The 13,120-nt window shown below is 34.7% G+C and overlaps 2 protein-coding genes across 3 annotated transcripts in view; one reads left to right on the top strand and one right to left on the bottom strand.

Moving 5' to 3' along the window:
• Window positions 1-142: 142 nt before the first annotated feature.
• LOC109609427 (uncharacterized) lies at window positions 143-2,299 on the top strand. Its single transcript, XM_020026085.2, has 3 exons — window positions 143-419; window positions 1,496-1,614; window positions 1,673-2,299. The coding sequence occupies exons 1-3, from the start codon at window positions 392-394 to the stop codon at window positions 1,889-1,891; spliced, it is 366 nt and encodes a 121-aa protein (XP_019881644.1). The 5' UTR covers window positions 143-391; the 3' UTR covers window positions 1,892-2,299.
• Window positions 2,208-13,120, bottom strand: part of LOC109609428 (lutropin-choriogonadotropic hormone receptor) — a 60,401-nt gene continuing 49,488 nt past the window's right edge. The window contains exons 5-19 of one of the 2 annotated variants that reach the window (XM_020026088.2): window positions 12,228-12,371; window positions 9,997-10,068; window positions 8,865-8,936; window positions 8,541-8,609; window positions 8,253-8,396; window positions 6,855-6,995; window positions 6,728-6,793; window positions 6,480-6,623; window positions 6,350-6,421; window positions 5,767-6,050; window positions 5,320-5,703; window positions 4,488-5,268; window positions 4,163-4,435; window positions 3,516-3,812; window positions 2,208-3,455 (exon numbers count right to left, since the gene is read on the bottom strand). In XM_020026088.2, the coding sequence (XP_019881647.2) occupies window positions 3,188-3,455; window positions 3,516-3,812; window positions 4,163-4,435; window positions 4,488-5,268; window positions 5,320-5,703; window positions 5,767-6,050; window positions 6,350-6,421; window positions 6,480-6,623; window positions 6,728-6,793; window positions 6,855-6,995; window positions 8,253-8,396; window positions 8,541-8,609; window positions 8,865-8,936; window positions 9,997-10,068; window positions 12,228-12,371 (3,211 nt within the window). In that variant the 3' untranslated portion in view covers window positions 2,208-3,187. The remainder of the gene's footprint in view (window positions 3,456-3,515; window positions 3,813-4,162; window positions 4,436-4,487; window positions 5,269-5,319; window positions 5,704-5,766; window positions 6,051-6,349; window positions 6,422-6,479; window positions 6,624-6,727; window positions 6,794-6,854; window positions 6,996-8,252; window positions 8,397-8,540; window positions 8,610-8,864; window positions 8,937-9,996; window positions 10,069-12,227; window positions 12,372-13,120) is intronic. The other variant, XM_049970133.1, reaches the window with a different exon arrangement.

The raw sequence follows: 13,120 nt of genomic DNA, 5'->3' as shown, positions 1-13,120 counted from the left end.
GTACAAAAAAACGAAAGATATTGACACGTCCGATGGAGTGGCGAGAACCGGATGAAAATAGCCGGGGGGCAAAATACCGCAAATATAGAACATAAACAAGCATGTTGCCAATAGTAACGCGAATATTTCATAGAGAACAAGTGCACCAAAGTTCGGCGGCGGTCCCAACAACAATCGGCGAGCGAGGCGCGGAAACGCCGAAAACCGATTATTGCGCACCGCTGAAAACGCGGACGTAGGCCGAAAAATCGCCTGAAAGAAGGTTTAAAATTAGATTAAAATTCTTTCGGTCGGTCCGCGAACGTGAAACGCGAACAGCTGTGTTATCTGTGATCGGTGACTCTGTGAATTAGTATTTTATTTAAGTTTTGTTTAAGTTCCGTGCCCGAATATGCCGTCGTTAAGTTCTCCGACTCAGTGTAAGTATATTTTTTAGTGGAAAACGCAGTTTGCTGATGTCAGATAAATGTTGGAGTGTCACAACGTTTGGAACTTGCGGAAATTTAATATCGGTTGTGAAACACTTTTGTATTTTTGGACCGCATTAATTTAATACACCCAATAAAATTCGGGCATCTGTTTAAACACGCAAATAAAAACGCTCCAATTCCGTGTAACACTGTTAATAATAAAAATAAAATTGTTTATACTAAATATACAAGTGTTGCTAACAGTTATTTTCCTTAAAACTCATGAGTCAAACGTCCGAGAAATATAAAATACAAAAACAAAAAAAAAATTCTATGAATCTGCGCGCTAAATTTAGGTTTATTAACAGACATGTAAACAATGAATGGACGTGTCACGTTCTTTTTTTTTGTGTTGAAATTTGAAAATAGTAAATATAAATGTGCATGTTGGCAAAGCTTGAACAATGTGCCTAAATGTGTCAGCAACGGAGATGAAACGGAAAATCGGGTTCTTTTGTAATTGGGATAAATGACTCTGTCATGTTTTATTTTGATTTTGGTTTGGTTGAGTGGAACGCACTTTGTTTATTTTTAAAATAGTTCACCAGGGTTCACTTTCAAAAAATCCAGCAAACTATTTAACAAATATAACGTAATTTAGTTTATTTCCAAAATTTTATTATAACGCAATAAAAATAAGTTAATTTTCGGGTTCATAAACATTCAAAAATAAATTTTTGATTATGTGTCAATAAATTTTTATGGCTGTAATAAAATTGATTGCAGAAATGAAAACAAGAACGAAATAAGTAGTTTAATATTTTTTCTTATTTTTTATAACGTATAGTTTGTATCTTACCATCTATAATTACTTTGACATTTGAAGGTCCTTTAAAACAGACAAACCTTTATTTCAAGTTTACGTATACTAAATTTATTTTTAATTAAAACGTTTTAGAAACCATATTGCTCTTAATCTGATTATTTGTAGAATAAAACCCAAGTGCATTTTAAGTTACGAGCTTGTTTATTTAGTTATATTAAATCTGTTTTACATTAGTTCATATCAATTTTGTGTTTTACAGCTATGGATACAATATATCCTGAACCCATGTCAAGGTTACACAGGAGGGTCATACCAAAGAAAAGGAAAGGGGACACCAACAGATACAGAACTCAACCAGTTACATTTTCAGAAATTCAGGTAATAATACAAATTGTTTCCATCAGTAGTAATTAAAAACAAATAATACATTTTCTAGGAAGTAGACGAAGATAACGTGGATGAATCCCCACCAGCAACATCCTCCTCTAAACCTGAATTAAACCTACTGAACAAAAAGTTTGAAGAATTTAAAAGAACCAGAGACTTAATGTTGAGCAAAATCGATTCTGAAAACACAACAGACATCAACAAAAACCCCTTACCTTTAACCACATCTAGATCCATAGGGCGGCTTCCATCTAGACCTTCTTTTTAATGAAATATTTATTTTTTTATATTTTAATTTATTTTGTACCAAAATAATTTTTAATGTTTTACATTAATTTTATTTATATAAATTAACTGTGAAACACTTCAAATATGTGATTCAAGCTTGCAAAGCATAAAAATAATTGGATATTGTACAAGAATAGATTTTAAATGGTTTCTACCGTTATTGCTGTGGCATATAAATAGAAATATGAACAAAATTATAACAATAATAAATGGAAATGTGGGTTCTGTTTCAGTACTTACCTTTTGTCATTTTCTTATAAATTTTGAAAAATCGTTAAAAGCATAAAATATCCATGTACTTTTAAGTGTATATTTTATTTAAGTCTTTGTATGTATTTAGGAGGTAGTCTTTGTATACATTAATAGAATATAGTAATACTATGATTAACATTGGAATTTTTCTTATTTTTTTCCTCTCGTACAACCTATAAATAACATGGAACGTCTTTAATGTATAAATATTAAATAACATTTTCTGTATTTTTTATATATTTGCTTTAAAAGGTAATTATCACTTATTGTTATTATCTTGACTTACATCTAAACATATCACGCATTCTTAGTTTGTATATATACAACTTTTCAATAAATAAAATGTACAAAAATTAGGTCATTACGCTCAAAAACCGGGGTTTTTATGAAAATCAAAATTTTCACATTGAATAAATGGATTCTAATTTTTTTCATTTTCACTGCTGTAACACTGTAATGCCCCTTAAATATATTCACTTAAATATACATTTTGGTAAACTTTCACTATAAAAAATTACAAAATCTATGTTCAAAAGTTGCCGCCCTGCAATTTTATACAAATATATACGATAATTAATGTACAATGTAAAATGTAATTTCAAAATATTGTCTCGTATTTTTGAGCAAATCGCCTGGCAGTTTTTTCTATGCACAACGACATCTTTCACATTAATATTGGTAGAAAATAAATTAAAATAAATACTACAGTTAGGAATTGTTTATAACTTTTTATAGTGGTGTGTTTTGGTATAGCTAACCGACAAGTTCTCTCGGATTTGCAGAAATATCACGTCAATAGTTCTGTTGATGACTTGTAAGATTCCTAGTTACACACATTAATATTATTTCTATATATAAATTGTTCGTCAATTTTAACAAGCATTTCATTATAACAAGAATTTCGATAAACATTAATTAAATAACACCTTCTTCTTTTAATTTTTTGAATAACACTGAAAAATGGTTAAAACTGACGAATTTAAGTACAAATTTAGTCACACCCTGGGTCCAGCCTCAGTCACTATTACCTAGACGGCCCAGCATCCTTATGATTAGTCTGATTATTTTTCTGTTGATTTTGACTAGATTCGTCCTTGGCTGGATCCTTGCCACTCTCTATGGGATGCAGGGTCACGATACTCTGCCTCCTGACCGGCGTCACCGGCTGCGTATGTAGAATCGCGTACAAGGGCCCTTCCTTCTCCTTCACAGGACTCACCAGAATCGTCGGCTGCTGGTCGTCTTCCAGTTGCATGCTGTTCTCAGCAGCTGACGGAATCGTTGTCAGAAACCTTAAAGTAAACGCACACAAACGGTACATCGGTTAGTTTTAAAATGGAAGAATGTATTACCTGACAGTGAGTCTCCCTGGAGACCCGGGAGGTTCATTCTCGTCTTGTATGGCACATTGTCTGGTCAACCTGGGTTTCGCCCTAAGCCTGGTGGGCTCACTGCTTCCGCTGGACCTGCTGATGCGCCACGTGCTCGTGCTGGCCGTCGTCGCCGACCCGGAGGAATCGTTCCTTGAACTAGACAAATTCGAGTCTTGCGACGTCTTTCTCGTGACCAACCAAGAGGACGCTCTTCGCTTTGGATCTAGCAGTCGCAGCGGGATGCTGCAATGATGATTGTGCCTCCACGAATCTGACCTTCAACAACAATTTCAAGCGTGTTCATTTATAAATGAGATGTTGAAAAAATATAAAGAATAAGGAAAGACATTGATGACATGCAATATGATTCAGAATTCAACTCATTACACTACATTCCATTTGATTGAAGTATAAGAATAATGGAGAAGAATAAAATCTATTACATTTTGCAATTTTTCACAAAAAACTTACTAGTTTTATATCATATCCGTTTGTAGTTTTCGAGCTACAACCGGTAAGTCATTAAAATTATGCCAATTCCTCAAATTTTGTTTATTATTAATTTATTTCAAATGTAATTTTTCCTATTTACATTTAAAGTAATACTTCTACTTATATTCGCGTACCTGGACGAGGAAAAGTTTTCACTGGAACTAACAGAAGACGCCCTCTTGTGTTGCTTTTGTTGAATCTCTGCAATCTGATAAGTGTACTGATCGTTCCTTGGCCTGTGCCTTGCAGGTCTCCGGACACACAGCAACCAACGTGCTTTGCTCAACAACCACTCTCTAGTTCTTGCTTTTCTATCCACCCTAGGTTGTTGGTTGTTTGTGTCTCCAAGCAATTTAACGTTGCACGTGCAAGTTGGCACGTGATGGTTTTGGTTTTCTCTAGAGGATCTTGAAAATTAAATGTTGAATTAGTAAATAATGAAATTCAATCGAAATATACCTGTCAGCTAAGCTGTTAGTATTAGCAGGAGTTTGTCTGTTACTGAAGTTAGAACTGTGTCTGCACCGCCCAATGCCTCTGGTGACTCTGCTCTCTTCGATGGCCTTGCAGATCATCACGCAGTCTTTTTTGAACTGCTTTGTCAAAATAGCGTACAGAAAAGGGTTGCAGCACGAGTTCAACGGCAGCACAAACACAGTGAACACTTTCGCTTGTTCCAAGGTGATGAGCTGCAGTCCGAACGCAGCTGTCAGCGAGAAGAAAGCTATGGGTGACCAACACAAAAAATCAGTAAACACTAACAACGCCATACGTTTGGCAATTCGGGAATCATTAGAGTTCCATGCTTGAGATCCTCGTATGGCACAGTACATTTTTAAATAACACCCCATTAGAATCAGAAAGGCTACGCCGTTGATAAACATCAGAAACACGACGTACGTTAAACTGGCAGCATCTTTAGTTTCAAACGGTAGACATACAGCGAACTTCCGGTAGTCAGATATACTGAACAAAGGAAGAATTGCCATAACGATGGCAAAACTCCAACCGCAAATCATGATGTATCCCGCGTGTTTCAAAGAGAGTCTTTTGTTGAGGTGCATTGCGTGGGTTATCGCATAATTTCGTTCAAGAGTTATTACTGCAAGGGTATAAACTGACAATTCAGAGCTGAGCACCCCCAAAAATCCAGCTAATTGACAACCAGGAGACATTTGCCAAGGGATGGCGTACATTCGAAATTCGCCTAGAGTTGAAGCATCCACTACTGCCAAAAAACCTAAAATGTGTTTCATAAATAAAACCTGTGATGAAATACAAGTTACCTTACCTAAGTAAATTCCCATGAAAAAATCTGCAGCAGCCAAATTACAAACTAGAAACCTGGGAACATCCATTTTGCTTCTGGAAAAGATCAAAACAAAAACAACTGTGCCGTTGCCCAACATTGCGCACAGGAACACGATCCAAACGCCGCATCGCAAGGTCCACCAATCGAACAGGTCCTGACATGGTAAAAAGGGACCTGGAAGGGGCAGACATTGAATTTTTCCCGGCATTCCCGTGTTAATATCTCCTGGCATGCGTAACAGGGGGTCGTCTTCCGCAGCATACTCTTCCATGTAACTCGGAAAGTTGCCTGGGTACGTAAAGTCGGAGTGGAGGTTTTCCCAGATTTCGGTGAACTTTTTGCCGAATTTATTACTCATGTTTTCTGTGAAAAAAAAAATAATAATAATAATAAATGATAAAATAAAAAAAAAAGCTAATAACTTACGTTGAGAAGGCCATAAGTCTACAGAACTGTTCCAGATATTTAAATCGATTTCATCAATGTCTGGAAAGACGATGATGTCTTTGGCACTGGGCGGAGGATTGGAGGGAATTAATGGTAAAAAAGCACAACAATGGTAAGCGTAGGCTAAGATCAAGGTTTGGATTCTTGGAAAGTCTTCTGGTGGAGGAAATTCTCTTAGATTTGGGTTGTTAAATGTTTTTAAATGTAAGAGACGCTCCAGTCCTGCTGATGGAAGATGAGAGAACACATTGTTGCCCAAGTTACTGAAATAATAAAAGTTATTACCAATATAATTAATCAATGTTAAGTAATAATCCATAACAAAACAAGATAAAACTTTATAAAAATTAGACCATAAAATATCGTTAGCCAATGTTATTCAATCAAAGAACATTTATACGGGCAATTTATTTCGGGGGTTGTCGCTCCCGAGACACATAATGTGCCAGGAAAGTCGAAATTTAATCAATGTAAGTGAACCAACGCTTAGATGCACATTAGGGCCAATAACGGCAATAATAAGTAATTGCGATCGATAAAGTAAACTCGGTCGAATACTTACAGATCCTCAATTTTCGATATTGCCAGGAAGGCGTCCGGATGTATGAACGATATCTGATTGTTCTCCATGTCGCTGAAATAACAATTCGTTGAATGGATTCCAAAATCAATTTTCTATAGGGAACACTTACAGGACTTGTAATTTGGACAGGTTGTAGAAAGCGTCCTGCGGGATGTACTGGATCTGGTTGTTGGCCAATAGCAAGTCGTGCATTTGGTACATTCCTCGGAAAGGCCGCTCTTCGATGGACTTGATGTAATTGCTCGCCAAGTCTCTGAGGGAACGAAAAGGCAAACATTAGATTATTATAAATTATTACTCTTTATTTCAGAGCTCTTCGGAGCAATAAGGAAATTTAAAAGAGTTATGCCAACTTACAAAACTCTCATTTCTCTGCAATTATTTAAATCTGGGACCACAGTTAGCTTGTTGGATTTCAGGTCTCTGAAACAAATATCATTAAAATCAATCTTTTGTCATATTCACTAAAATAAAAAACACTTACAAGCTTTTCAGTCTCGGGCACGTGGTACATAAAGTGATGGGAACGCTGGAAATGCCAGCCCGATCGAGCCTAAGCACTTCCAGAGCGGTGGTTCCATTTAAATTTGGGAACGTTGACAAATCGCGTGCCTCAGACAGAATCCTGTTCCAGAAAAGAAACAAGTTAATTTCGATAAACCGCTCTAATCCCATAGATTTATATCGGGACGAATCTCCTTCACTTTCATTTTCATCTCTAAATGTTCGTATCTTTCCCTCAAAACGATCTTCGGTAAATTGGATAGATAAATCTTTTGGGTGTGTTTGTCATTTTTTTATTTTGGACAGGTTTGTTCAGTTTATTGCAATACAATAGTATGAATAAACAGAACAATAAAAATAACAGAATTTATTATACTTATACAAAGAGTTGAATTTCGTACATGATATAAATTTAGGGATGGAAGAAGCTGACTAAAAACTGGTACATAATAGAACTTTTGTATGAAAATGTAACGAATTAATTCCTATAAAGCATTGTAATTTCACAGATTTATATCGGTCCGACCTCCGCTACTTTCTTTTCATCAGGAAATGTTCCCATCGTTCCCGACAAAGAATCCAACAAAATTCGCCAAAGTGAGTCCGAAGAGATAAATCTCGGGGAAAACATTTGTCATTTTATCGAGGCCGTTTTCACAGAGCTTATTCCGTTTTATTGTGTTAATTTAATTTAAACTCGACCGTCTAATTCAATTATTATCGGTGGTTTAATGGCACTTTTGTGTCCTTCGACCCTGGACCATAAAATATGCAGATCTTCCGCTATGAATTTTAATTGTTTGATATATTGCAGTTCAAAGAGAGGTTACCACGAAACGTGAAGCATTAAATGTGATTTCTGAATTTATTAGTGCTGTGTAGATTAAATTTGATTTATTTTTAACTGAATGCATGCATTTATTTCCTAGGAAAAATGTTTCAGTTTTCTTTATAAACTATCATTTTATAAGGGAGATAATACTTTTAACAACAAAGAATAAAATTCAAAATAGAAGTTAAGATTTTACCTAAAATTAAATAAAACACGTTTTGTTAGTGACGTAATATTATTGTTTAAGTAAATTAAAATAGCCCTTTTATCATTCAACCCACGCAACGTAGGCGTATCAAATCTAACAATATCCAGTTTGAGCTAATTTTAGGGATTTAATTAACTCGAATATGCTACAAGGGACACTCAGTTACCATCACAATCCTCTTGCAAACATGAAAGAAACATAAAAATTGTATAAATCGCCCGAATCCAAATATAAATAAGACGAATGGCTCGTCAAGGAATTTGTATAATAAACCATCATTTATATTCGTTTCGGGATTATAAAAATGAAGAAAAAACGGTAAGGAACATAATACTTGCAGCCTTCGTAGACGAGGGAGGAAGGAAAACGCGTGGGCGTCGACACCGAAAAGAGGATTTCCCTTTAATTCCAACAGTGCGAGATTCGGTGTCTTCTGCAACACACCACCTGCTATGTACTTGATCCTGTTGCCCGATATCGACCTAAAACCACAAACTTATTCACTCTACACCTAAATTTTGGTTTCGCTGACTATAAATTTGTATAATAAACGGAATTTGTAACTGGGTTTTACCGGAATGATAAATTTACTTAATTGAGTCCTTGCACAAGTCAAATTAACTTACAGTTCTTGTAGGTCGGGCAGCTTGGTCAGGGCCTGAGGTATTTGTGTCAGGAAGTTGTCGTCCAACTGTCTGAAAACAAATAAAACACATGAGGCAATAGAAACTTCCTTAATACCATCAACTATATTTCATTTCCACATTTTGGAGACCTTTAAACCAACCACTTTTCCGCACAATTTTTCCCCGGGATCTACTTGTTTGTTCCGTGATTGTGGTTTTTGTAGTATAATAAATAAATATCAAAAAGATTTCCGGCATTAAAGTTGAAACAACTACTTAGTTATTTAGATCCATGTACTTCTCACCCCTTCAATTTATACTTACAAAACTTTTAATGATGTTAAGTTGGCGAAAGCAGTTTCCGCTATTTCCGTGATTTGATTTCTCTTGAGCAACCTGAAAAACACAGCCAAATAAAGTTAAATAATCTGATAACGTGTTGTAAAAGGTAATTGTTTTAAATTAAATTCTCCCAATTATAAATAATGAGGCATGAACTGTAAACGATATCGATAAATCGGCTGGTCTTTTGGGTAAGATCCAGTCAAGTGAGTCGTTTTTCACGAGGTTTAACGTCTCAGTCTCCCCGAAGAGGCAGTCTCGAAAACCGAGTCATTTGTTGATACGACCGTCTCCTTAAATCTCGGTCTTTTTATATAAGAACCCCGGACATTCCTCACAAACACAATATAAATTGTTGGGGCTGACTTGCAGAATTTATTATTTAAATAATCTACGGAACAGAGAAACAACCCTAATTTTTTAGATTTAAACCGACTTTGCTATGTTCATGTTTGTCTTATGAATGAAGTGAATAATTTAGTACATGAGCATGAATATTAGTTCACGTTTAATATGATGAAACGTTGATTGCATGTTCGTTGTATGCACGTTACCGAATTGTGTAAGTTGGCTTCCTTTGTTTTGTTGCCATTAACTAAGTTAAAGGTTGACTGAACCGCAGAAGATTAATGAAACGTAAGTGTTCCCAACGAACACAACTTTAAATTTTAAATGCAAATTGTTTTGCTTTAAAACGCTCCCGTTCCACTTCTTGGTACTTTTTTGCTATGTGCAATGTTTCTTAATATTCAAGAGAATGGGGTAAAAAACTATGATGCATAAGCGGGTGTCCCATATTTTTCTAGGGAAAAGGCATGTCATTACTTGTGTGCATAAACAACGGGTAATTTATGACTAGATGAAAATGTTGCAAAAATAAAAGGCTAATGTAAATTTGTTCGTTTTATCGTCAGGAACAAGGGACAATTTAAATATGCAAAAATATTATCTGTGCAATTTACAGTCTGGACATTTTTATATGGGTACTATAAAATTTTAATGACAATTGTATTACTTATATCAAATAAAGTTTCTAGATTCTGAATAATAATAATAATAATAATAATAATAATAATAATAATAATAATTCATTTATACACTTAAATATACTTACAACCTAGTCAAACTGACCATTTCTGGAAATGAACCAACAGGCAAACTACTAATCAGATTATTTCCAATATTCCTGAAACACGGATTATAAATTATTACAATATACTGAAAACAGGAAAATGTTTAAAAATAAGCAAATAACAAATCTAATTTGATCTAAAAATAAGGACATGTTATTTCAATACATCTAAAATACTACAACTTGTACTGCAAGATTAGTTTTTGAAAAAATATAAAAATTTTGTATAATTTTGATAATACTATTTATGTGAAGTGCCAATTGTGTTTCTTGCCAATTCGTATTTTGTGTAAAAAAGTGTAATTTTATTAAATAAGCAATGATAACATATGTTAGTATGTTTTAAAATGTTATTAGTAACAATACAAACAACACCAAAAGCGATGCTCATTAATTTAAAAAGTAAGTCAGAAACTTTTTGTTCGTCCAAAGTATAATACAGAGATTCGTAGTAAACTTTAATTTCCGGAGAACACTGAACATTTTTCGCCTGATCATGCAATATATTAACATCCTTAATTAGATTGGGGATATTCACCGTTTGACCTAGTAAACCTCCAGTTTCATCTAGGCTAATGTTTTGTAAATTAACAATATCTCGCCTAATTAATATAAATTCGTCCTTCATTAACTGAGAGTTTTTGGCCTTTTGATTAACGACTTCAATAAACTAATAAGTACTTTATTTAATAGACATTAAAATTAATGAGCATCCCTCGTAAGAGATCATCACCTTAAACATCATGCATTCACTAGTTACATGGTAATATTGTGATCGTTTAGCCGGTAGCAAAACGCTGTAGCAAGATACGCAATCTAATTGAGTGCCATTTCCAATATTGCAGAATACTTTTCCAGTTATAACGAGTCTGGCCTTAAACGTAGCCGCCAAATGAAGCTATTAAGTTCGGTCTTGTTTGATGTGTTTTTCTTATATTCCTCGGTGGTATGGTGGAACATGTTGTTAAGGGGAACCGAGTTCTACTCGGAATTCCATGTTCAATATTCATAGGACGAGATATTTTACCAAGGAGTGATTAAAGGAGTATGTTTTTTCTCTTTGTATATCAAAATTTTTGAAAGATTATTTTATTATGATGCTAAAGGGTGTTTGTCCCTTTTTTGTAGTAATAAACTGGAAGCTTTTGTAACCACTAAATTCATAGTATTGTTCAAGAAGCCATAAACAGATATTTTTATATAAATATGTAGAAAAGGACCTTTTCATTTCTTATCTCCATAAACCTTGGTTTTTATGACGTTTTTATCTGGCATGAAAAGTATCCATTAGGAGCCCAAGTAAATTTTATCTGAATGTAAAATAATCGCAAGTTACATTTCTGATCCCTTTTATCACTACTATTTTATGGTGCAATATAAAGTTGACCTTTAAGTTAAGTGCACACTTGGTCATTTTTTACATATTATAAAACTAAACCTTCATCAAATTTTAATTCACTGTCAAAGTACAAAAAAAAAATAGGACAAAAGTTATAGTGAAAATGGTTATCTGCCTAATTAAAGCGAATAAATGTGGGATAAATGTAATACAATTACGTTATCTCGAATGTGATTTAATTAAATAAACTCGTTCCGTTGCATATGTTACTTTACATAATTGTATCAATTACATCGATTTATAAAGCGTGTATACGGTTTTTTGAACGACATCACAACGCGTGTGGTTTCAAAAAGTTTTACAATAAAAAAATGTGTTTTAAAAGAAAACTAATTAGGCAATCTGAAATAGTGTTGAAATATATTGAGTTTCCAATTGGTATTTCATGGTAATCCGAGAAGGAGTAATCTTATTAGTCTCCCACGCAGTCAAGACATCAAACGAGACCAATTTTTGTCTTAAGCTTCACGATGTCACGCTCGTAAATCTCCAACTAATCGATCATATATTCAACTAGCCAACCGTTTAATAACCATATTCATTAAGTGCAGCAGAAATCGCCATTAACTGCAAGTTAATCGTTAGTCGTAAATCTCTTGGCTGATGTTTTTTTATGTTGAAGGCCATGTGTTTCAAAATTGATGCACATGCTGCTCATAATTAAACACAACGAGACTCGAAACTAACAAACATAACAATTGTGTGGATCCTGAGGCAGCTACGTGAAGTTTTAAAACAGGTGCAGCCTCAGAAAACAACGAAAAAGAAAAGAGAGAGAAAGAAAGGGTGCATAGTGGTGGGTCCTTGTACTCACAGGACCTCGAGATGCGCAAGTACGGTCAGCGCAGGTGTGGGGACTGCGCGCAGTCGGTTGCCGTCCAGTCGCAGACTGCGCAGCCCCGGCATCGGCTCGAACGCCTCTCGATCCACTCGCCATATCTCGTTGCCGCCGACGTGTCTGTCTCCGAACAAAAACCAAGCGTGTCGACAACAAGGTGACCAATTTTAAGTCTCAACCCACCAATCACAAATTTTCATAGAAATTACAAAGCCCCAGAATTAATTTAAGGTGAGTTGGACGTTGAAATTGGCCGCAGACAACAGTGGATCATGAGCATCGAAGTGAAGGAACATATACACAAAACGCACACACCCAAAATGTAATTTTCGAAAACACTTACATGCAGTTTTACGTGATACGTGACATATTAATAGGCCTGATTGTTTTTGTGTCCAGATATTTTGTGATATGACAATTTGGAAGAAGAAACCTTTAAAAATTCTGTCCAATTGGAATGTTTTAAAGGCTTCAGTATCATGAAATAAATAGAGTAAATTTTCTTCCAATTTTGTACAGAAATGGCATGTAATAGTGATAAGTTGGTGTATGTGAAGGTAATGCATGGCAATTTTAGGAGCGGTTCAGTCAATTACAATTAGCCGAAACGACTCCATGCGAATGTTTGGCTTATTAACACCAAAAAAGTTTTCATACATAAAATACTGAATTTATTAAGTAATAAACTTTTTTGGCTCCAAAGCACGTTTTATGTAGCAATAAAGACTTTTAAGGACCTGTAAGAAAATTTTATTAAAACGTTGATAGTTATTCTGAAATTTAATTTCTTAAGATACAATACACAAATTTATTAAGCTCTCTTAAAGCTGTAAAATCTTATCTGGCGTATAAACAAACTTTTATTATCT

Source organism: Aethina tumida, chromosome 7 (genome assembly GCF_024364675.1).
Source record: "Aethina tumida isolate Nest 87 chromosome 7, icAetTumi1.1, whole genome shotgun sequence".
Taxonomy (NCBI): Eukaryota; Metazoa; Arthropoda; class Insecta; order Coleoptera; family Nitidulidae; genus Aethina; species Aethina tumida.
Note: the sequence above shows the minus strand (reverse complement) of the source record. Positions and strands in the feature narration are given on the sequence as shown.

What these genes read in the sequence shown, in the direction of transcription:
- LOC109609427 (XM_020026085.2), top strand. Translation starts at nt 392, where the DNA reads ATGCCGTCGTTAAGTTCTCCGACTCAGT. An exon ending in GTTAAGTTCTCCGACTCAGT is followed by an intron (nt 420 to 1,495) that starts GTAAGTATATTT and finishes TGTGTTTTACAG; the next exon opens with CTATGGATACAATATATCCT. An exon ending in TTACATTTTCAGAAATTCAG is followed by an intron (nt 1,615 to 1,672) that starts GTAATAATACAA and finishes TACATTTTCTAG; the next exon opens with GAAGTAGACGAAGATAACGT.